Here is a 23895-nt window from a genome sequence, read left to right as displayed (position 1 = left end):
TTGGTATTGGTTTATTATTGTCACTTGTACCAAGGTATAGTGAAAAGCTTGTCTTGCATACTGATCGTACAAGTCAATTCATTACACAGTGCGGTTACCTTGGGTTAGTACAGATCGCATTGAGTTAGTACAGGTAAAAACAATAACAGGAACTGCTCAATAGTCTTATCACAGTGGGGTAGAAGCTGTCCTTCAGTCTGGTGGTATGTGCCCTCAGGCCCCTGTATCTTCTACCTGATGTGAGGATAGAGAATGACCTGGGTGGGTGGGGTCTTTGATTATGCTGGCTGCTACACCAAGGCAGCGAGAGGTAAACACAGAGTCCAAGGAGGGGATGCTGGTGTCCATGATACGCTGGGCTTTGTCCACAACCCTCTGCAGTTTCTTGAGGTCCTGAGCAGAGCAGTTGCTGTACCAAGCCGTGATGCATCCAGATAGGATGCTTTCTATGTATGGTTGCATTGATAAAAGTTGGTGAGTGTCAAAGGGGACAAACAGAATTTCTTTAGCCTCCTGAGGAAGTACAGGCGCTGGTGAGCTTTCTTGGCTCTGGCATCTACGTGATTTGACCAGGACAGGCTGTTGGTGATGTTCACTCCCAGGAACTTGAAACTCTCAACCCTCTCAACCTCAGCACCGTTGATGTAGACAGGTGCATATACACCACTCCCTTTCCTGAAGTCAATGACCAGCTCTTTAGTTTTGTTGACATTGAGGGAAAGGTTGTTGTCATGACACCATTCCACTAAGCTCTCTATCTCCTTCCTGTACTCCGACTCATCGCTGTTTGAGATACAGCCTACAATGGTGGTATCATCTGCAAACTTGTAGATGGAGTTAGAGCAGAATCTGGCCACACAGTCATGAGTGTATAGGGAGTAAAGTAGAGGGCTGAGGATGCAGCCTTGTGGGGCACCAGTGTTGAGAATAATCGTGCTGGAGGTATTGCTGCCTATCCTCACTGATTGTGGTCTGTTGGTTAGAAAGTCAAGGATCCAGTTAAAGAAGGAGGTGTTGAGTCCTAGATCTCGGAGTTTGGTGACAAGTTTGCTTGGGATTATTGTATTGAAGGCAGAGCTGTAGTCAATAAACAATAGTCTAACGTAGGTGTCTTTACTGTCCAGATGCTCCAGAGCTGAGTGTAGAGCCAGGGAGATGGCATCTGCTGTAGACCTGTTTTGGCGATGGGCAAATTCCAGTGGGTCATGCACTCTGTACTGACTCAATGTAACTGCGCTGTGTAATGAATTGATCTGTACGATCGGTTTGTAAGACAAGCTTTTCACTGTACCTCGGTACAAGTGACAGTAATAAACCAATACCAATACCAAGATTGTCTGGTAGGCTAGAGTTGATGCGTGCCATGACCAGCCTCTCAAGGCACTTCATGATGGTGGATATCAGAGCCACTGGTCAGTAGTCATTGAGGCATGTTACCTTGTTTTTCTTCAGTACCAGGATGACAGTGGTCTTCTTAAAACAGGTGGGAACCTGAGATTGAAGCAGGGAGAGGTTAAATATGTCCGCAACTACTTCTGCCAGTTGATCAGCACAAGATCTGAGCATGCGTCCACGGACACCATCTGGGCCAGATGCTTTCCTTGTGTTCGCTCTCTGGAAGACTGATTTTACATCCTCAACAGTGACCACAGGTTCAGTTGTATTGGAGGCTGTCAGGGTGGGTGGTGACAATCCACTTCCCTTGTGTTCAAAACGCACATAGAATGCGTTAAGTTCATCAGGTTGTTAACTACGCAGCCCGTCTTCGTCTTATAGCCTGTCATGGCATGTAAGCCCTGTCATAACTGACAGCTGGTCTGGGACTCTATTTTGAGTCGGTATTGCCTCTTGGCATCCCTGATAGCTTTCCGAAGGTCATATCTCAATTTCTTGTACAGATCAGGATCACCAGATTTGTGTGCAGCAGTCCTCAACTTCAGTAGGGAGTGGATCTCCTGGTTTATCCATGGTTTCCTGTTTGGGAACACCTGCATAGGGGTTCAGCGTAGGGGTTATACTATAAATGGTAGGGCACCAGGGAGTGCAATGGAACAGAGGGACCTAGGAGTACAAATGCATAATTCGTTGAAAGCAGCCACAGGTGGACAGGGTGGTGAAAAAGGTGTTTAGCACGCTGGCCTTCATCAGTCAGGGCACTGAGTACAGGAGTTGAGACATTATCTTGCAGATGTATAAGTCGTTGGTAAGGCGGCACTTGGAGTACTGTGTACAGTTTTGATCACCCTGTTATAAGAAAGATGTGGTTAGACTGGAAAGAGTGAAGAAAAGATTTACAAGGATGTTGCTAAGACTAGAGGGCCTGAGTTATAGAGAGAGGTTGGCCAGGCTAGTTCTTTATTCCTTGGAACGAAGGAGAATGAGGGATGACCTTATAGAAGTGTTTAAAATTATGAGAGGCATAGATAAGGTGGATGGTAGCAGTCTTTTCTCTAGAGTGGGGGAGTCCAAAACTAGGGGACATAGGTTAAGGGTGAGACAAGAAAGACTTAAAAGGGACCTTTGGGGCATCTTTTTCCACACAGAGGGTAGTGAGTATATGGAACGAGCTGCCAGGGGAAATTCACACCCATATCTCTGAAATTTCCTGCACCTCTGCTCTCACCCCCACCCCTCCCAGACCCAATAGGCATAAGGTTCCCCTTAGGCTCACATTTCATCCCACCAGCCCACGTATCCAACACATCATTCTCCACCATTTCTGCCATCTCCAACGGGACCCCACTACCAAGCATATCTTCCCCTCCCCCACCTTTCTGCCTTTCTCAGGGACTGCTCTCTCCACGACTCCCTAGTTCACTCCTCCCCCACCACCCATCCCACTCTCACCCCAGGAACTTTCCACTGCCCCCACCATGGGTGCAACACCTGCCCCTACACCACCTCTATCCAGGGACCCAAACAGTCCTTTCTGGTGATACAGTGATTCACCTGCACCTCCCTTAATATCGTCTACTGCATTCAGTGCTCCAAGTGTGGCCTCTTTGACATTGGTGAGACCAAATGCAGACTAGGTGATTGTTTCACAGAACACCTGCACTCCGTCCATAATTGCAATCTGCATCTCCCCTTTGCCAGTCACTTCAACTCCCCCTCCTACACTATCACTGATATGCCAGTCTTCAGCCTCCTCCACTACCAGGAGAATTCCAAGCGCAACTGGAGGAAGAGCACCTCATTTTCCATTTTGGAATCTTGCAGCCTAATGGCATGAACATTGAAATCTCCCACTTTAAGTAATCCCCACACTTCTCCCCCACCAAACCTCCCCCAACCATGCCTCTTCTTTTCTTCCCTTTCCTAGCCCCTCTCTCTTTTTCCTACCCACTTTTTTTATGTCTCCTTACCTTTGACCCCTCCCCCGGTGGATCTGCCCTCCCCTCCTCCCACCTGCCTATCACTACCTCTTACCTGCATCTACCTACTGTATCACCACTTCTGCCCACCCTGCCTCTCCTCTTTTGTCCACCTATCACTGCTCTGCTTTTGCCTCCTATACATTAGGCTTCCCCTTTTCCTATCTTCAGTCCTGAAGAAGGGTCCCAACCTGAAACGTTGACTGCCTGCTTTTCTCCATGGATGTTGCCTGGTCTGCTGAGTTCCTGCAGCATCACAGTGCTTTTCTTCTTCATCCCAGAGGAAGTTGTTGAGGCAGGTACAATAGTATCATCTAAGAGTCACTTAGGGTTAGGGTTAGGGTATATGGAGTGGTGTGGCTTAAGAGGGATATGGGCCAAATACAGGAAATTGGGCCTAACTGGGCAGGCACCATGGTCGGCATGGAATGGTTGGGCTGAAGGTCCATGCTGTCTTGCTCTATGACTCTTTTACTCTTTTAAATGTTATCAATGTACCTGCCTCAACCACTTCCTCCGGCAGCTCATTCCATATACTGACCACACTCTAGGTGAAAAAGTTGCCCCTCAGGTTCCTATTAAATCTTTCCCCTCTCATCTTAAGCCAATGCCCTCTAGTTATTGATTCACCAACCCTGGGAAAAAGACAATGCATTCACCCTATCTATGCCCCTCATGACTCTATACACCTCTATAAGATCACCCCTCAACCTCCTACACCCCAAAGAAAATAGTCTCAGCCTGTTCAACCTCTCCCTATAACTCTGTTCCTGAAGACCTGGCAACATCCTTGTTAATCTTTTCTGCGCTCTTTCCTATAACAGGATGACCAAAACTGAACACAATATTCCAAGTGCAGTCTCACCAGCATCTTGTACAACTGCAACATAACTTCCCAACTTATGAAGACCAGCGTGCCAAAAGCCTTCTTCACCACCATTTACCTGTGGTGCCACTTTCAGGGAACCATGTACTTGAGGTCCTAGGTCTCTCTGGTCTACAACACTCCCAAGACCACTACCGTTCACTGTGAAAGTTCTACCTTGAGTTGACCTCCCAAAATGCAACACCTCACACTTATCTGAATGAAACTCCATTTGCCACTTCTTGGCCCACTTACTTAGCTGATCAAGATACCCCTGTAATTTTTGATAAACTTCTACACTGTCAACAATACCACCTATTTTAGTGTCATCTGCAGACTTACCAACCACGCCTTGTACATTCTCATCCAAGTCATTCAGAAAGATGACAAACAACAATGGACCTCGCACCATGCCCTGGATGTCATCTTCCATAACTTCCCATACATCCAATGTGATGCCACCACCAGACCAGAGTGTATTGTAGGTAAAGTTATCTGCTTTGGTAGGAAGAGAAATGGGGAGCTATGTGGGAGGGAAGGGTTAGATAGATCTTTGAGCAGGCTAAAATGTTGGCACAACATTATGGGCCGAAGGGCCTGTACTGTGCTGTAGTGTTCTATGTTCTATGAAGTATAGAAAAGAAATATCAGAATGCTGTTGTACATAGGGATCTATGTGTCCATGTACATGAAACACAGTGAGCATGCAGGTGCAACAAGTATGAATGTAAATAGAATATTATAATTTATTGTAAAGGGGACAGTATATAAAATCAGGGAGTGAGGTGAAATTTTTTTACTCACAAAGCTGAGAGGCATTAGAATTCTCTATCCCGTTGTGCTGTGAGCTATTGAATATATTCCAACCTAATAGAGACAGATTTTGGTCTGCAGAAGAGTCAAAGACGATGCAAAACAGGCAACACAATATAGTTGGTTGCTGTTTCCTATTGGAAGTGGAGACAACCCACGATAATCCCTATCTTCAGTTTTGGCATGTTCCCATGGATTATTTTGTAAAATAGCCAAAGTTTATCAAACAGATTTAGTCTAAGTGTTCTAGGTTTGTTGCAGGAGTGCAGCTATTTCTCTGCTGGATCCAGACAATGCGATAATCTCCATTGATCCCACCATGCCTTCAAATACAGAAAGGTACAGAATTTACCATTCTAACTACACCTTCTTCAGCAACTGGTCATTAAACGAACAATAATATATTTAAACAGTTCTAGTAATGATAAGATACTACTTACATTTTCCAGTGACCAGCATTAATGTGTCCCAGCTTACCAGCCATTTTAAGCCATCTCTTTTCATCTGTTAATTCCAGCACTCCATATAGGGTCATCACTCTGCCTGGTGCACAATTATCAGGTAAGCTATTCTTTTCATATCAGGTGTATAACTACACTCATTTCCTAATTGTTAGCTTTGAGTGTTATTCAATGTGAATACAGAACATCTTCCTTTGGAAGATTGGAGGGTTGCAGATGCTGTTCCCTTATTCAAGAAGGGGAGTAGGGATAGCCCAGGAAATTATAGACCGGTGAGTCTTACCTCAGTGGTTGGTAAGCTGATGGAGAAGATCCTAAGAGGCAGGATTTATGAACATTTGGAGAGGTATAATATGATTAGGAATAGTCAGCATGGCTTTGTTAAGGGCAGGTCCTGCCTTACGAGCCTGATTGAATATTTTGAGGATGTGACTAAGCACATCGATGAAGGGAGAACAGTAGATGTAGTGTATATGGATTTCAGCAAGGCATTTGATAAGGTACACCATGCAAAGCTTATGGAGAAGGTGAGGAGACATGGGATCCAAGGGGACATTGCAGTGTGGATCCAGAACTGGCTGGCCTACAGAAGGCAAAGAGTGGTTGTTGAAGGGTCGTATTCTGAGTGGAGGTCAGTGACCAGTGGTGTACCTCAGGGATCTGTACTGGTAACCTTACTCTTTGTGATTTTTATAAATGACCTGGATGAGGAAGTGGAGGGGTGGGTTAGTAAGGTTGCAGATGACACGAAGGTTGGGGGTGTTGTGGATAGTTTGGAGGGCTGTCAGAGGTTACAGAGGGACATAGATAGGATGCAGAGTTAGGTTGAGAAGTGGCAGATGCAGTTCAACCCAGATAAGTGTGAAGTGGTTCATTTTGGTCAGTCAAATATGTTGGTGGAATATAGTATTAATGGTAGGACTCTTGGCAGTGTGGAGGATCAGAGGGATCTTGGGGTGTGAGTCCATAGGACGCTCAAAGCGTCTGCGCAGGTTGACTCTGTGGTTAAGAAGGCATATGGTGTATTGTCCTTCATCAATGGGGGAATTGAATTTAGGAGCTGTGAGGTATTGTTGCAGCTATATAGGTCCCTGGTCAGACCCCACATGGAGTATTGTGCTCAGTTCTGGTCACCTCACTACAGGAAGGATGTGGAATCCATAGAGAGGGTGAAGAAGAGATTTACAAGGATGCTGCCTGGAATGCAGAGCATGCCTTATGAAAGCAGGTTGAGGGAACTTGGCCTTTTCTCCTTGGAGAGATGGGGGATGAGGGGGGACCTGATTGAGGTGTATAAGATGATGAGAGGTATTGATAGGGTAGATAGTCAGAGGCTTTTCCCCAGGGCTGAATTGATGGCCACAAGAGGACATAGGTTTAAGGTGCTGGGGAGTAGATATAGAGGAGATGTCAGGGGTAAGTTTTTTACTCAGAGAGTGGTGGGTGCGTGGAATGGGCTGCCGGAAATGGTGGTGGAGGCTGATACGATAGGGTCTTCCAAGAGACTGCTAGAAAGGTATATGGAGCTGAGTAAAATAGAGGGCTATGGGTAAACCTAGTAATTTCTAGGGTAGGGACATGTTCGACACAGCTTTGTGGGCCGAAGGGCCTGAATTGTGCTGTAGTTTTTCTATGTTCTATGTTCTATGTTCTGGAACAGTACAGCACAATACAGGACCTTCAGCCCACAATGTCTTGCTGACCTTTAAACCTTGCCTAAGACTATCTAACCCCTTCCCCCCACATATCCCTCTATTTTAAATTCCTCCATATGATTATCTAGCAATCTCTTGAATTTGACCAATGTATCTGCCTCCACCACTGCCCCAGGCAGCACATTCCATGCCTCAACCATACTTTTGGTAAAAAACCTTCCTCTGATTTCTCCCTTGCACTTCCCACCCAATACTTTAAAGCCATGCACTCTTGTATTGAGCATTGGTGCCCTGGGAAAAGGGTGCTGGCTGTCCACTCTATCTATTCCTCTTAATATTTTGTACACCTCTATCATGTCTCCTCTCATCCTCCTTCTCTCCAAAGAGTAAAGCCCTAGCTCCATTAGTCTCTCCACATAATGCATACTCTCCAAACCAGGCAGCATCCTGGTAAATCTCCTATGCACCCTTTCCAATGTTTCCACATCCTTCCTATAATGAGGCAACCAGAACTGGACACAGTACTCCAAGTGTGGTCTAACCAGAGTTTTATAGAGCTGCATCATTACCCTGTGGCTCTTAAACTTGATCCCTCGACTTATGAAAGCTAACATCCTATAAGCTTTCTTAACTACCCTATCCACCTGTGAGGAAACTTTCAGGGATTTGTGGATATGGACCCCCAGATCCCTCTGCTCCTCCACTCTACCCAGAATCCTGTCATTAACTTTGTACTCCGCCTTGGAGTTTGTCCTTCCAGAGTGTACCACCTCACACTTCTCCGGATTGGACTCCATCTGCCACATCTCAGCCCAGCTCTGCATCCTATCAATGTCCCTCTGCAATCTTCAACAATCCTCTACACTATCCACAACACCACCAACCTTTGTGTCATCTGCAAGCTTGCCAACTCACCCTTCTATCCCCTCATCCAAGTCATTAATAAAAATCACGAAAAGTAGAGGTTCCAGAAACGATCCTTGTGGGACACCGCTAGTCATAGCCCTCCAATATGGATGCACTCCCTCCACCACAACCCTCTGCTTTCTACAGACAAGCCAATTCTGAATCCACATGGCCAAGCTTTCCTGGATCCCATGCCCCCGACCTTCTGAAGAAGCCTGCCATGTGGAACCTTGTCAACTTCCTTATTAAAATCCATGTAGATCACATCTACTACACTACCCTCATCAATCTGTCTGGTCACCTCCTCAAAGAACACTATCAGGCTTGTGAGACATGATCTGCCTTTCACAAAGCCATGCTGGCTGTCCCTGATCAGACCATGATTCTCTAAATGCCCATAGATCTTATCTCTAAGATTCCTTTCCAACAGCTTGCCCACCACAGATGTAAGGCTCACTGGTCAATAATTCCCTGGACTATCTCTACTACCTTTTTTGAATAAGGGGACAACATTTGCCACCCTCCAATCCTCCAGTACCGTTCCTGTGGACAACGAGGACTCAAAGATCCTAGCCAAAGGCTCAGCGATCTCCTCCCTTGCCTCGCGGAGCAGCCTGGAGAATATTGTGTCAGGCCCCGGGGACTTATCTGTCCTAATATTTTCTAACAGCTCCAACACATCCTCCCTCTTGATATCTATATGCTCTAGAACATTACCCTTACCAACACTGTCCTCAGCATCATCAAGGCCCCTCTCCTTGGTGAATACTGAAGAGAAGTATTCATTGAGGACCTCACCCACTTCCACAGCTTCCAGGCACATCTTCCCACCTTTACCCCTAATCGGTCCTCCCTTTAGTCCTGCCATCCTTCTACTCTTCACATAAGTGAAAAAATGCCTTGGGGTTTTTCCTTAACCCTACTCGCCAAGGACTTTTCATGTCCCCTTCTTGCTCTCCTCATCCCCTTCTTAAGTTCCTTCCTTTTTACCCTATATTCCTCAAGAGACCTATCTGATCCTTGCTGCCTAAACTTTATGTATGCTGCCTTCTTCTTCCTAACTAGATGTTCCATCTCTCTTGTCAACCATGGTTCCTTCACCCTGCCATTCTTTGTCTGCCTCACTGGGACAAATTTATCCCTAACATCCTGCAAGAGATCCCTGAACAATGACCACATCTCCATAGTACATTTCTCTTCAAATATGTTATCCCAATTCACACTCACAAGTTCTAGCCTTATCGCCTCATAATTTGCCCTTCCCCAATTAAATATTTTCCTGTCCTCTTTGCTCTGATCCTTGTCCATCACAATGCTGAAGGTTAGGGTGTGGTGGTCACTGTCCCCCAAATGCTCACCCACTGAGAGATCTGTCACCTGACCCGGTTCATTACCTAATACTAGATCTAATATGGCATTCCCTCTAGTCGGCCTGTCCACATACTGTGACAGGAATCCGTTCTGGACACACTTAACAAACTCTGCCCCATCTAAAGCTTTGGTACTAAGCGGGTGCCAATCAATATTTGGGAAGTTGAAGTCTCCCATGATAACAACCCCGTTATTTTTGCGCCTTTCCAAAATCTGCCTCCCAATCTGCTCCTCAGTATCCTTGCTGCTACCAGGGGGCCCATAGAATACTCCCAGTAGAGTAACTGCTCCTTTCTTGTTCCTAACTTCCACCCATACTGACTGTAGCGAGGATCCTGCTACATTATCCACCCTTTCTGCAGCTGTAATAGTATCTCTGACCAGTAACGCCACCTCTCCTCCTCTTCTCACCGCCTCCCTATCCCTTTTAAAACACTGAAATCCAGGAATATTCAGTATCCATTCCTGTCCTGGTGACAGCCAAGTCTCTGCAAGAACCACAATATCATAGTCCCATGTACTTATTCAAGCTCTCAGTTCATCACCCTTATTCCTGATGGTTCTTGCATTTAAGTAAATGCACTTCAGCCCATCCACCTTACTACTTTTATACCCTATACTCTGCTTCTCCTTCCTCAAAACCTCTCTATATGTTAGATCTGGCTTTACTCCATGCACTTCTTCCACTGACCTATCCCTCCGGTTCCCATCCCCCTTGAAAACGAGTTTAAACCTTCCCGAACCACACTAGCAAACCTGCCTGCAAGGATATTGCTCCCCCTCCAGTTCAGGTGTAACCCATCTAATCTATACATGTCCCACCTTCCCCAGAAGAGATCCCAATGATCCCAAAAATCTAAAACCTTCCCTCCTGCACCAACTCCTCAGCCACACATTCATCTGCCATCTCCTCCTATCCTTACCTTCACTGTCACGTGGCACTGGCAGCAATCCTGAGATTGCTACCCTTGAGGTCCTGTTCTTCAGCCTTATACTTAGCTCCCTAAACTCACTTTTCATGACCTTGTCCCTCTTCCTACCTATGTCATTGGTACCAACATGCACCACGACTTCTGGCTGCTTTCCCTCCCGCACAAGAATGCTGTGGATCTGATCAGAGACATCCTGGATCCTGGCACCTGGGAGGCAGCATAGCATCTGGGATTCTCGCTCATGTACACAGAACCTCCTGTCTGTTGCCCTGACTATCGAGGCCCCTATCACTATTGCCCTCCTCTTCTCCTCCCTTCCCTTCTGAGCAGCAGGACCAGTCCCAGTGCCAGAGACCTGGCTACTGCCACTTGATCCCTGTAGGTCATCCCCCTCAACAGCATCCAAAGCAGAAAACCTGCTTTTGAGGGGAATAGCCTCCAGGGTCCTCTGCTCTGTCTGCCTGTTACCTTTCTCTTTCTATCCCCTGACAGTCACCTATCTATCTGACCCCTGGACCCTAGAAGCACTTGCTCTTAAGGGGGGGTGACTGCCTCCCAATGCACAGCATCTACATAACTCTCTCCCTCCCTGATGCTTCACAGTGTTTGAAGCTGTGACTCCACCTCATCAATTCTGAGCTGAAGTTCCTCCAGCCTCAAGCACTTACTGCAGATGTGGTCACCGTGCACCACAGCAGGGTCCACTAGTTCCCACATCATGCAGCTGCAGCACATCGCCTTGCCCTCCATCTGAACTATAGTCTACTTAAAAGTTATAACAATAACAGTAACAGTAAACCTTACCTTTACTTACCAGCCACTCACCAGTGTTGTTGCAGATGGCCTCCACTTCTTGATGCCGAAGCCTCTTGTGCCAAAGCCACTCACTCTGACTCTGTCCACTCCGACAATGGCCGCTCTGCTTGACACGACAACCTTTTTATTGGCCCTTCTTAATTCTGCAAGAACAAAAAAGCTCGCGAAAACACACAAAACACACAAGCCTTTTAAATAGTTTGCCCGTACCTGTGAGGGACCCGCTGCTCCAACGTCTCTCCGGGCTGATTCTGTAAGAGAAAGCCCACGAAAACATACAAGCCTTTTAAATAATTTGCCCATATTTACTCCATGTATTACTCATCGTTTGCTAGCATCAGTGGATTACTCAAAGTGAGTGATTCTTCTGTCTGATTCACTTGTATGTTTTCTGAATTGAAGGACTTTAGTATTGGGAAGAGATTGGATTGGCTAGGCTTGTTTTCCCTGGAGCAAAGGAGGATGAGCGGTGACCTGATAGACGTAGACAGGATTATGAAAGGCACAGATAGAGTAGATGGTCAAAATCTTTTCCCCATGGTAGGAGTATCAAAAACAAGAGCGCACAGGTTTAAGGTGAGAGGAAAGAGTATCAAAGGGGACCTCAGGAGTAAGTTTTATACACAGACAGTGGTTGATAACTGGGATGTGCTGCCAGAGGAGGTAGTGGAATCAGATACAATTATTGCATTTTGAGAGGCAAGGCATAGAAGGATCAATGCTAAAGCAGAAAAGTGGCACTAGTGTTGATGGGCAAAGGCCGGCATGGATGTAATGGGCTGAAGGGCCCATTTCTGTGCTGTATAACTCTATGATTGTAAATTATTCTGCTTTGTCTTCAATGGTGTTGAGCTTCTGGAGAGTTATTGGAGCTACATTCATCCAGGAAAGTGAAGAGAGCTCCACGTTTGCGTTTTATAGGGATGTGGATTGGGGATGGTGATTGGGAGTGTCACGGAAGGAGATTTGGGTAATTAGAGAAGGCATATTGTGGAGATCAAAACTGGGATTAAGAGAGATTAGGGGATTTGGGTTTTGGATTAGAGTAGGAGATGAGAGAAATCAGCGGAGAGTGTCAAACCTGTAGTCCACATACTTTGAATGTCATGGGTAAGGATATGGTTTTTTGGGAGGTGGCAATTTAGCAACTCAGTTTAATAGTCCATGATGGAATAATCAACATCCTTCATTTAATCATTTGATTTCAGAGAAAGATGAAGTTTTCCAGAGTGTTCTCGCACAGGTTGCAGAACAATTTTCCAGGTAATTCCCACATTGTTACAGGTCTCTATCTCACTCCTGTTAACTCACGCATGAGGCTGAGACATTAAACACTTTCTCTCTCAATCAGGGCTTTCAAGATCACTGAACTGAAATCTGAAGTTACAAATCGATTGGCCATTTTGGAGAAGAGAGTGGAGCGTACGTATGCAGTAGTGAACACAGAAGAAGGTGTTGCATGAAGTACCCAGCACAGAACAGAAAGCGAGAGAAAATATATGTGTGTGTGTGTGTGTGTGTGTGTGTGTGTGTGTGTGTGTGTGTGTGTCTGGGTGGTAGAGAGAGAGAGATGGACAGATAAAAAGAGAAAGAGAGTGAGAGATGGAGAAAAGGAAGAAAGACAGAGTGACAGGAAGACAGCCGCACAGACTGAGAGAGAGGAGATATCATAAAGAGCAGGAGAGAAAGTAGAAACACAGTCAGTTACTGAAATTGTTCACAATTTTGTTGTGACCTTATTGGGACACTGCAATATTGGTCATGCTATCCAAAGAAAGATGCACTGGAGTCATCACAGATGACATTGACGCCTGCATTGAAAGGATTGTCAACAGAGGAGATTTACATAGATTTACCAACACTAACTGGAATTTAGAAGAATGAGAAGTGATCCCAGGGGGACCAACATACTGGCGGGGAGGTTTGCTAAGGCTACTGGGGAGAGTTTAAACTAGAACTGTTGGGGGGTGGGATCCGTACTGGAGAGATTGGGGAGGAGGTGTTTGGCTCTCGAGTGGAGGAGGCTAGGAGTGGGTGCCGTGGGCAGGTGATAGAGAAGGGACGTGTTCACACAGGCTTGAGATGTGTCTATTTTAATGCAAGGAGTGTTGTGAACAAGGCGGATGAGTTTAGAGCTTGGAGCTATGATGTGGTTGCCATTACGGAGACTTGGATGGCTCCGGGGCTGGAATGGTTGATTCAAGTGCCGGGTTTTAGATGTTTCAAGAAGGACAGGGAGGGAGGCAAGACAGGTGGGGGAGTGGCACTGTTGATCAGAGATAGTGTCACGGCTGCGGAAAAGGTGGACGCTGCGGAGGGATTGTCTACGGAGTTTCTGTGGGTGGAGGTTAGGAACAGGAAGGAGTCGATAACTGTGCTGGATGTTTTTTATAGGCCACCCAATAGTGACAGGGTTATTGAGGAGCAGATAGGGAAGCAGATCCTAGAAAGGTGTGAGAATAACAGAATTGTTGTGATGGGGGATTTTAATTTCCCAAACTTCGATTGGCATCTCCAGACAGTGAGGGGTTTAGATGGGGTGGAGTTTGTTAGGTGTGTTCAGGAAGGGTTCTTGATACAGCATGTAGATAGACCTACAAGGGGAGAGGCTGTGCTTGATTTGATATTGGGTAAGGAACCTGGTCAGGTGTCAGATCTCTCAGTGGGTGAACATTTTGGTGATAGTGATCATAATTCTATCTCCTTTACGTTAGCACTAGAGAGGGATAGGAACAGACAGGCTAGAAAGGTGTTTACTTGGAGTAAAGGGAATTATGAGGCTCTCAGGCAGGAAATTGGAAGATTAAATTGGGAACAGATGTTCTCTGGGAAAAGTACAGAAGATATGTGGCAAATATTCAGGGGGTATTTGTGTGGAGCTCTGCATAGACATGTTCCGATGAGACAGGGGAGTCATGATAGGATACAGGAACCGTGGTGTACGAAGGCTATAATAAATCTAGTCAAAAGGAAAAGAAAAGCATACAAAAGGTACAGAGAGCTAGGTAATGTTAGAGATCTGGAGGAGTACAAGGCTAAAAGGAAGGAACTTAAGAAAGAGATTAGGAGAGCCAGAAGGGGACATGAGAAGGCCTTGGCGGGCAGGATTAAGGAAAACCCCAAGGTGTTCTACAAGTATGTGCAGAGTAAGAGGATGAGATGCGAAAGGATAGGGCCTATCAAGTGCAGCAGTGGGAAAGTGTGTATGGATCCAGAAGAAATAGCGGAGGTACTTAATGAATACTTTACGTCAGTATTCACCACGGGAAAAGATCTGGGGGATTGTAGTAGGGACTTGCAGTGGCCTGAAAAGCTTGAGCATGTAGATATTAGAAAAGAAGTGGTGCTGAAACTTTTGGAAAGCATCAAGTTAGATAAGTCGCCAGGACCGGATGAGATGTGCCCCAGGTTGCTGTGGGAGGCGAGGGAGGAGATTGCGGAGCCTCTGACGATGATCTTTGTGTGGTCCGTGGAGATGGAAGAGGTTCCGGAAGATTGGAGGGTTGCGAATGTTGTTCCCTTATTCAAGAAAGGGAGTAGAGATAGTCCAGGAAATTATAGACCAGTGAGTCTTACCTCAGTGGTTGGTAAGCTGATGGATAAGATCCTGAGAGGCAGGATTTATAAACATTTGGAGAGGTATAATATGATTAGGAATAGTCAGCATGGCTTTGTTAAGGGCAGGTCCTGCCTTACGAGCCTGATTGAATTTTTTAAGGATGTGACTAAGCACATCGATGAAGAGAGAGCAGTAGATGTAGTGTATATGGATTTCAGCAAGGTATTTGATAAGGTACCCCATGCGAGGCTTATGGAAAAGGTGAGGAGACATGGGATCCAAGGGGACATTGCAGTGTGGATCCAGAACTGGCTGGCCTACAGAAGGCAAAGAGTGGTTGTTGAAGGGTCATATTCTGAGTGGAGGTCAGTGACCAGTGGTGTACCTCAGGGATCTGTACTGGGACCCTTACTCTCTGTGATTTTTATATATGACCTGGATGAGGAAGTGGAGGGGTGGATTAGTAAGTTTGCGGATGACATGAAGGTTGGGGGTGTTGTGGATAGTTTGGAGGGCAGTCAGAGGTTACAGAGGGATATAGATAGCATGCAGAGTTGGGTTGAGAAGTGGCAGATGCAGTTCAACCCAGATAAGTGTGAAGTGGTTCATTTTGGTCGGTCAAATATGTTGGTGGAATATAGTATTAATGGTAGGACTCTTGGCAGTGTGGAGGATCAGAGGGATCTTGGGGTGCAAGTCCATAGGACGCTCAAAGCGTCTGCGCAGGTTGACTCTGTGGTTAAGAAGGCATATGGTGTATTGTCCTTCATCAATGGGGGAATTGAATTTAGGAGCTGTGAGGTATTGTTGCAGCTATATAGGTCCCTGGTCAGACCCCACTTGGAGTATTGTGCTCAGTTCTGGTTGCCTCACTACAGGAAAGATGTGGAAGCCATAGAGAGGGTGCAGAGGAGATTTACAAGGATGCTGCCTGGAATGCAGAGCATGCCTTATGAAAGCAGGTTGAGGGAACTTGGCCTTTTCTCCTTGGAGAGATGGGGGATGAGGGGGGACCTGATTGAGGTGTATAAGATGATGAGAGGTGTTGATAGGGTAGATAGTCAGAGGCTTTTCCCCAGGGCTGAGTTGGTGGCCACAAGCGGACATAGGTTTAAAGTGCTGGGGAGTAGATATAGAGGAGATGTCAGGGGTAAGTTTTTTACTCAGAGAGTGGTGGGTGCGTGGAATGGTCTGCCGGCAACGGTGGTGGAGGCAGATACGATAGGGTCTCTCAAGAGACTGTTAGATAGGAATATGGAGCTGAGTAAAATAGAGGGCTATGGGTAAGCCTAGTAATTTCTAGGGTAGGGACATGTTCTGCTCAGCTTTGTGGGCCGAAGGCCCTGAATTGTGCTGTAATTGTTTTATGTTCTATGTTCTAAAGACAAAGCTTCTATGAGTCATTGACAGAGTAGATGCCGAGAAGCAGTATCTCCCAGATAAACAGTCTTGGACTAGGGAACAGAACAAAGGGTTGATGCCTGGGAAATGGAAAATAAATCCAGTAAGTATAGATCAGTCAGTTTAACCTCGTGGTGGGGACACATGACAGAACTATGGCTTACTTATTTGGACTTTCAAAAGGAATGTAATAAAGTGCTTCATAATTGGATTGTCATCAAGATTGAAGTCTCTGGAATAAAAGTGCTGGATAGAAAATTGGCTAAGTGACAGGAACCAGAAAGGAGTGTAAAAACAGCACCTCCTATTCCACCTGGGTAGCATGCTCCAGTTTCCAGTAACCTGCTCCCCCTCTGTCCCTTTCTCTCTCCTTCTGATCTACCCAGGTCCTCCCAAACCCTTCAGTTTCCAACCACCCCCAACCACCCCCCCACCCTCTCAGCTCCAGATCATCATTTCTTTCTCTTTCCTCACCTACCCCATCTGCCCATCACCCACATACTCCTCCCACTGGGCCCCCTATCCCCTCCCCCCACAGTCCCCATTTGCCCACTTTCCTCCATTAAATGGATCCATTTTTCACCTTCCTTTCTTATCAGATTCCATAATCTGCAGCCCTTCCCAGCCTCTGTCGCTATCTCCACCCCTCCCTTACCTGACTCCATCCGCCAATCAGCCCACCTCACCTGGAACCACTTATTGCTTGTCAACTCTTGCCCAACCCTTCTCCAAATTCTTTACATTGGCTACCTCCTCCCTTCTCCCCTCTACTCCTTCAGTCCAGGTCAAGGGTCTCGACCCAAAACATTGACTGTCTATTTCCCTCTACAGATACTGCCTGATCTCCTGAGTTCATCCAGCAGCTCCTGATCTCCTGAGTTCATCCAGCAGCTCATCTTTTTTGTTCCCAATTCCAACATCTCCAGTCTTTTGTGTCTCCAGAAGGAGAGAAAGGTTGTCTTCCAGACTGGAAAGAAGTGCACAGTGGAATTCCACAGAGGTCGATACTAGAACCACTGAATTTCCTAATATGTGACTTGGACGTGTGTATGTAGGGCACAATTTCTAAATTTGCAGGTGATACATTAACATAGAACAGTACAGCACAGGAACAGGCCCTTTGGCCGATGATATCTTTTGCTGACCAGGATGCCAAATTAAACTAATCCCTTCTGCCTGAACATGATCCATTTCTCTCCATTCCTGCCTGTCCGTGTGCCTGTCTAAATGCCATAATCATGTCTGCTTCCACCACCCACCCTGGCAGCATGTTCCAGGCACCCACCACTCTCAGTGTAAAGAAGAACTTAAGAAAGTTTAAAGATCTCCTTTAACTCTTCCCCTCTCACCTTAAAGCCATGTCCTCACAGTCATAGGGTCAGAGCAATACGGGATGGATACAGGCCCTTCAGCCCAACAAATCCATGCCAACCACAGTACCCATCCAATTAGTCCTAATTTCCCCCATTCGGCCCATATCCCTCTAAGCCCCGCCCCTCCAAGTACCTATCCAAGTGCTTCTTAAATAATACTATTGTACCTGCCTCAACCACTTCCTCTGGCAGCTCATTCCATCGACTCACCATACACCCTCTGGGTGAAAAAGTTGCCCCTCAGTTCCCTTCTCAATCTTTCCATCTCACCCTAAACCTATGCCCCTAGTTTTGGACTCCCCCACCCTGGTTAAAAAAACCTGTTACCATCCACCTTATCTATGCCTCAGCATGCTTAATGCCTTTTTCACCACCCTGTCTACCTGTGATGCAGCTTTCAATGAACTATATGCTTGTACTCCTAGGTTCCTCTGTTCCATTGTGCCCTACCATTCATAGTATGATCCCTACGCTGGTTTGACTTTCCAATTGCATCACCTCACACTTATCTGCATTGAAATCCATTTGCCACTCCTCGGCCCACTTCCCTAACTGATCAAGATCCCCCTAAAATCTACAATAACCTTCATCACTATCAACAACACTTCATAATTTCATGTCATCCGCAAACCTACTGATCAAGCTTTGTGCATTTGCATCCAAATCATTCATATAAATAACGAATAACAAAGATCCCAACACCGACCCCTGCAGCACACCACTAGTCACCAGCCTCCATTCCAAGAAACAACCTTCAACCACCACCCTCTGCTTCCTACCTCCGAGCCACTTTTGAATCCACCGAACTAGTTCTCCCTGGATTCCATGGGACCTAAGTTTCCAGACTAGCCTACCATGTGGGACCTTGTTAAAGGTCTTGCTAAAGTCAAAGTAGACAACATCCACTGCCCTACCCTCATCTTTAGAACATAGAACACTACAGCACAGTACAGGCCCTTCGGCCCACAATGTTGTGTCGACATTTTATCCTGCTCGAAGATCTATCTAACCCTTCACTCCTACATAGCCCCCTATTTTTCTATCATTCATGTCTCTATCTAAGAGTCTCTTAAATGTCCCTAATGTATCTGCCCCCACAACCTCTGCCAGCAGTTTGTTCTATGCACCCACCACTCTGTGTAAAAAAAACTTACCCCTGACATCCTCCTTATACCTTCCTCCAATCACCTTAAAATTATGTCCCTTCATGTTAGCCATTTTCGCCCTGGCAAAAAGTCTCTGACTGTCCACTTGATCTATGCCTCTTATCATCTTGTACACCTCTATCAAGTCATCTCTCATCCTCCTTCTCTCCAAAGAGAAAAGCCCTAGCTCACTCAACTATCCTCATAAGACATGGTCTTCAATCCAGGAAACATCTTGGTAAATCTCCTCTGCACCCTCTCTCAAGCTTCCACATCCTTTCTATAATGAGGCAACCAGGACTGGACACAGTACTCCAAGTGTGGTCTAACCCGAGTTCTATAGAGCTTCAACATCACCTTGCGGCTCTTGAACTCAATACCCCAACTAATGAAGGCCAATGCTCCATATGCCTTCTTAACAACCCATTCGACCTGGGTGGCAACCTTGAGGGATATATGGACGTGGACCTCCACACTGCAAAGAGTCCTGCCGTTAACCTTGTATTCTGCCTTTGAATTCGATCTCCCAAAGTGTATCACTTCACACTTATCGGGGTTGAACTCCATCTGCCACTCCTCAGCCCAGCTATGCATTCTATCAATATCTTGTTGTAATCTACAGCAACTTTCCACACTATCCACAACACCACCAATCTTTGCATCATCAGCAAACTTACTAACCCACCCTTCCACATCCTCATCCAAGTCACTTATAAAAATCACAAAGAGCAGGGGTCCCAGAACAGATCCTTGCAGGACACCACTGGTCACTGACCTCCAGGTAGAATATGCTCCATTTACCACCACCCTCTTGTCTTCCATTGGTGAGCCAATTCTGAATCCACACAGCCAAGTTTCCCTGGATCCCATGCCTCCTGACTTTCTGAATAAGCCTTCCATGAGGAACCTTATCAAACACCTTACTAAAATCCATGTACACCACATCCACTGCTCTACCTTCATCAATGTGCTTTGTCACATCCTCAAAGAATTCAATCTGGCTCGTGAGGTACAACCTGCCCCTCACAAAGCCATGCTGACTGTCCCTAATCAGCCTATGCTTCTCTAAATGCCCATAAATCTTGTCTCTAAGAATCTTGTCCAGTAATTTGCCCACCACTGAAGTTAGGCTCACTGCTCTGTAATTCCCAGGGTTATCCCTACTCCCTTTCTTAAACAAAGGAACAACATTTGGCACCCTCCAATCATGCGGCACTACTATCTTTCTTGTTACCTCTTCAAAAAACTCGAAAAGATTCATCTAGCGTGACTTTCCACACACAAAGTCATGTTGACTCCTGTTAATCGGACTCTGTTTATCCAAATGCTGGTAGATCCTGTCCCTCAGAATTCCCTGCAGTAACTTCCCCACCACTGATGTAAGGCTGACCGGCCTGTAGATCCCTGGCTTGTCCTTGCTACCCTTCTTGAACAACAGAACAACATTAGCCACCTTCCTGTCTTCGAGAACTTCACCAGTGGTTAACGATGAAGCAAACATCTCCGCAAGGACTTCTGCAATTTCTTCTCCCACCTCCCACAAAGGATGCACTCGGTCAGGTCCTGGGGATTTATCGGCCATAATGCACTGTAAGGCTGCAAAACATCCTCCCTGGTAATACAAATGTCCTCCAAAATATCACCACTGGTTTCCCTTATCTCTTGAGCATCCATGATTTTCTCCTCAGTAAACACCGAGGAGAAGTATTCGTTAGAGTTCTCACCCATCTCCTGTGGGTTGAGACATAGGGGGCCCTGCTGATCTCTAGGGGAACCTACTCTCTCTCTGCCACCTTTTTATTCTTAATATAGCTGTAGAACCTCCTGGGATTTTCCTTAACCTCACCTGCCAGATCCATCTCAAACCTGCTCTTTGCCCTCCTGATTAATTTTTTATAGTCAAATTATCTCCAGCATTTGACATTTTTACTCTGGGGGAAAAGTATTTGACTATCTACCCAATCTATGCCTCTCATAATTTTATAAACTTCTGTCAGATCACCCCTCTTGATCAGCTGGGTAAGTGGGCTGAGGAATAGCAAATGGAGTCTAATTCAGGTAAGTGCAAGGTGTTGCATTTTGGGAACACAAATAAGGGTAGGTCTTCCATAATGAATGGTAGGGCCCTGGGGAGTGTTGTAGAACAGAAGGACCTACGAATACAAATACATAGTTTCCTGAAAGCAGTGTCACAGGTAGACAGGGTGGTGAAGCTGGCCTTCATCAGTCAGGGCACTATAGAAGTTGGAATGTTACGCTATAGAAGACGTTGGTGAAGCTGCATTTGGAATATTGCATTCAGTTTTGGTTACCTTGCTATCAGAAAGATGCCATTATGCTGGAAAGAGTGCAGAGGAGATTTTTAAGGATGTTGTCAGGATTTGAGGGACTGAGTTATGGAAAGAGATTGAGCAGGTTGGGACTTTTTTCATTTGAGCGTGGGAAATTGAGGACCGACCTTATAAAATTATGACGGGCATAGATAGGGTGAATGCTCACAGTCTTTTTCCCAGGGCTGGGGAATGAAGAACTAGAGGGCACAGGTTTAAGGTGAGAGGGGAGAGATTTAATAGGAACCTGAGGGGCAACTTTTTCACCCAGAGAGTGGTCAGTATATGGAACAGGCTGCCAGAGGAAGTGGTTGAGGCAGGTACATCAACAACATTTAAAAGGTACTTGGACAGGTACACGGATAGAAAATGTTTAGAGGGATATGGGCCAAATGCGGGTAAATGGGTCCAGCTTAGACAGGAATCTTGGTTGGCATGGACCAGTTGGGCCTGTCTTGTGTTGTATGACTCCATGGCTTTGCAGAGTCGGCATCAGTGGCATCTCCAGCTCTTTGAAGTGCCAGGGCCTGTGTCTCTGACATGTACGGATGGACAGGGATTACTCCTGCCTGGTAGGCCATGAGTTTTCTGCTAGGTTTGAGAATTAATTAGAATATCAACACTCTGCCACGGGTCCTGAACTCCAATCCCAGACCTGACTCAGATCCAATCAGGCTATAGTCCTAGGCCACAGTTCCCATAGAACCATAGAACACTATTGCACAGAAAACAGGCCATTCAGCCCTTCTAGTCTGTGCTGAAACCTTATTCCGCTAGTCCCATTGACCTGTACCCAGTCCATAACCCTCCAGACCTCCCATCCATGTATCTGTCCAATTTATTCTTAAAACTCAAGAGTGAGCCCGCATTTACTGCATCAGATGGCAGCCCGTTCCACACTCCCACCATTCTTTGAGTGAAGAAGTTCCCCCTAATATTCCCCCTAAACCTTTCCCCTTTCACACTAAAGCCATGTCCTCTCATACTTATCTCTCCTAATCAAAGTGGAAAGAGCCTACTGGCATTTACTCTGTCTATACCCCTCATAATTTTGTAAACCTCTATCAAATCTCCTCTCATTCTTCTATGTTCCAGGGAATAAAGTCCTAACCTGTTCAATCTTTCCCTGTAACTCAACTCCTGAACACCCAGCAACATACTAGTAAATCTTCTCTGCACTCTTTCAATCTTACTGATATCCTTCCTATAGTTAGGTGACCAGAACTGCACACAATACTGCAAATTTGGCCTCACCAATGCCTTACACAACCTCACCATAACATCCCAACTTCTGTACTCAATACTTTGATTTATGAATGCCAGGATGCCAAAAGCCTTCTTTTACAACCCTGCCTACCTGTGACGCCACTTTCAGGGAATTATGTATCTGAACTCCCAGATCCCTTTGTTCCTTCGCACTCCTCAGTGCCCTACCATTTACTGTGTATGTCCTACCTTGATTTGTCCTTCCAAAATGCAACACTTCACACTTGTCTGCATTAAATTCCATCTGCCATTTTCTGGCCCATTCTTCCAGTTGGTTCAGATCCCTCTGCAAGCTTTGAAAGCCTTCCTCGCTGTCCACTGCGCCTCCAATCTTAGTATCATCAGCAAACTTGCTGATCCAATTTACCACATTAGCATCTAGATCATTGATATAGACAACAAACAACAATGGCCCCAGCACAGATCCCTGAGGCACACCACTAGTCATAGGCTTCCAGTCTGAGAAACAATCATCCACTACCACTCTCTGTCTTCTCCCACACAGCCAATTTCGAATCCAGTTTACAACCTTTCCATGGATACCTAGTGTCTGAACCTTCTGAACTAACCTCCTATGTGGGACTTTGTCAAAGTCCATGTAGACAACATCCATAGCTTTTCCTTCATCTAATTTCTTGGTAACATCCTCGAAAAACTCTACAAGATTCATTAAACACGATCTACCACACACAAAGCCATGCTGACTATCCTTAATCAGCCCTTGGCTGTCCAAATGCTTGTATATCTGATCTCTCAGAATACCTTCCAATAATTTACCCACTACTGATGTCAGGCTCACTGGCCTGTAATTACCTGGTTTACTTTTAGAGTCTTTTTTAAACAACAGAACAACATGAGCTACCCTCCAGTCATCCGGCACTGCACCCATGGCTAAGGACATTTCAAATATATCTGCCAGGGCCCCTGCAATTTCTACACTAGTCTCTCTCAATGTCCGAGGAAATATCATGTCAGGCCTGGGGGAGTTATCTACCTTTATTCACTGTAAGGCAGCAAGCACCTCCTCCTCTTTAATCTCTATATGTTCCATGACACTATTGCTTGTTTCCCTTCCTTCCATATACATTATGTCAGTTTCCTGAGTAAATACTGATGCAAAAAAACTGTTTAAGATCTCCCCCATCTCCCGAGGCTCCACACATAGACGACCACTCTGATCTTTTAGGGGACCAATTTTGTCCCTTACTATCCTTTTACTCTTAAATAATACTTGCAGAAACCCTTTGGGTTCACCTTCACATTATCTGCGAAAACAACCTCATGTCTTCTTTTTGCCTTCCTGATTTCCTTCTTTAGTATTTTCTTACATTTTCTATACTCTTCAAGTACCTCATTTGTTCCTAGTTGCCTAAACCTGCTATACACCTCTTTCTTTTTCTTAACCAGATCGCCAATATCCCTTGAAAACCAAGGTTCCCTTTGCCTGTTAACTTTGCCTTTAATCCTGGCAGGAACATGCAAACTCTGCACTCTCAGAATTTTGCCTTTGAAGGCCTTCCACTTACTGAAGACATCCTTGCCAGGAAATAACTTATCCCAATCCACTCTTCCTAGATCCTTTCTCATTCCCACAAAATTGGCCTTTCTCCAATTTAGAACTTCAGCTC

The 23895-nt window shown here is 45.7% G+C and overlaps 1 protein-coding gene across 1 annotated transcript in view; it reads left to right on the top strand.

Annotated features, from left to right (window-relative positions):
• Window positions 1-23895, top strand: part of pde9aa (phosphodiesterase 9aa) — a 170378-nt gene that overhangs the window by 79072 nt on the left and 67411 nt on the right. Inside the window, exons 3-6 of the mRNA XM_052014506.1 lie at window positions 5314-5391; window positions 5570-5613; window positions 12402-12456; window positions 12545-12615. Coding sequence (XP_051870466.1) covers window positions 5314-5391; window positions 5570-5613; window positions 12402-12456; window positions 12545-12615 — 248 coding nt within the window. The remainder of the gene's footprint in view (window positions 1-5313; window positions 5392-5569; window positions 5614-12401; window positions 12457-12544; window positions 12616-23895) is intronic.

The sequence above is a fragment of the Pristis pectinata genome, chromosome 4 (assembly GCF_009764475.1).
Source record: "Pristis pectinata isolate sPriPec2 chromosome 4, sPriPec2.1.pri, whole genome shotgun sequence".
In the NCBI taxonomy this organism is placed as follows: domain Eukaryota; kingdom Metazoa; phylum Chordata; class Chondrichthyes; order Rhinopristiformes; family Pristidae; genus Pristis; species Pristis pectinata.
The sequence above is the reverse complement of the archived record's forward strand: the minus strand, read 5'-3'. Positions and strand labels throughout refer to the sequence as shown.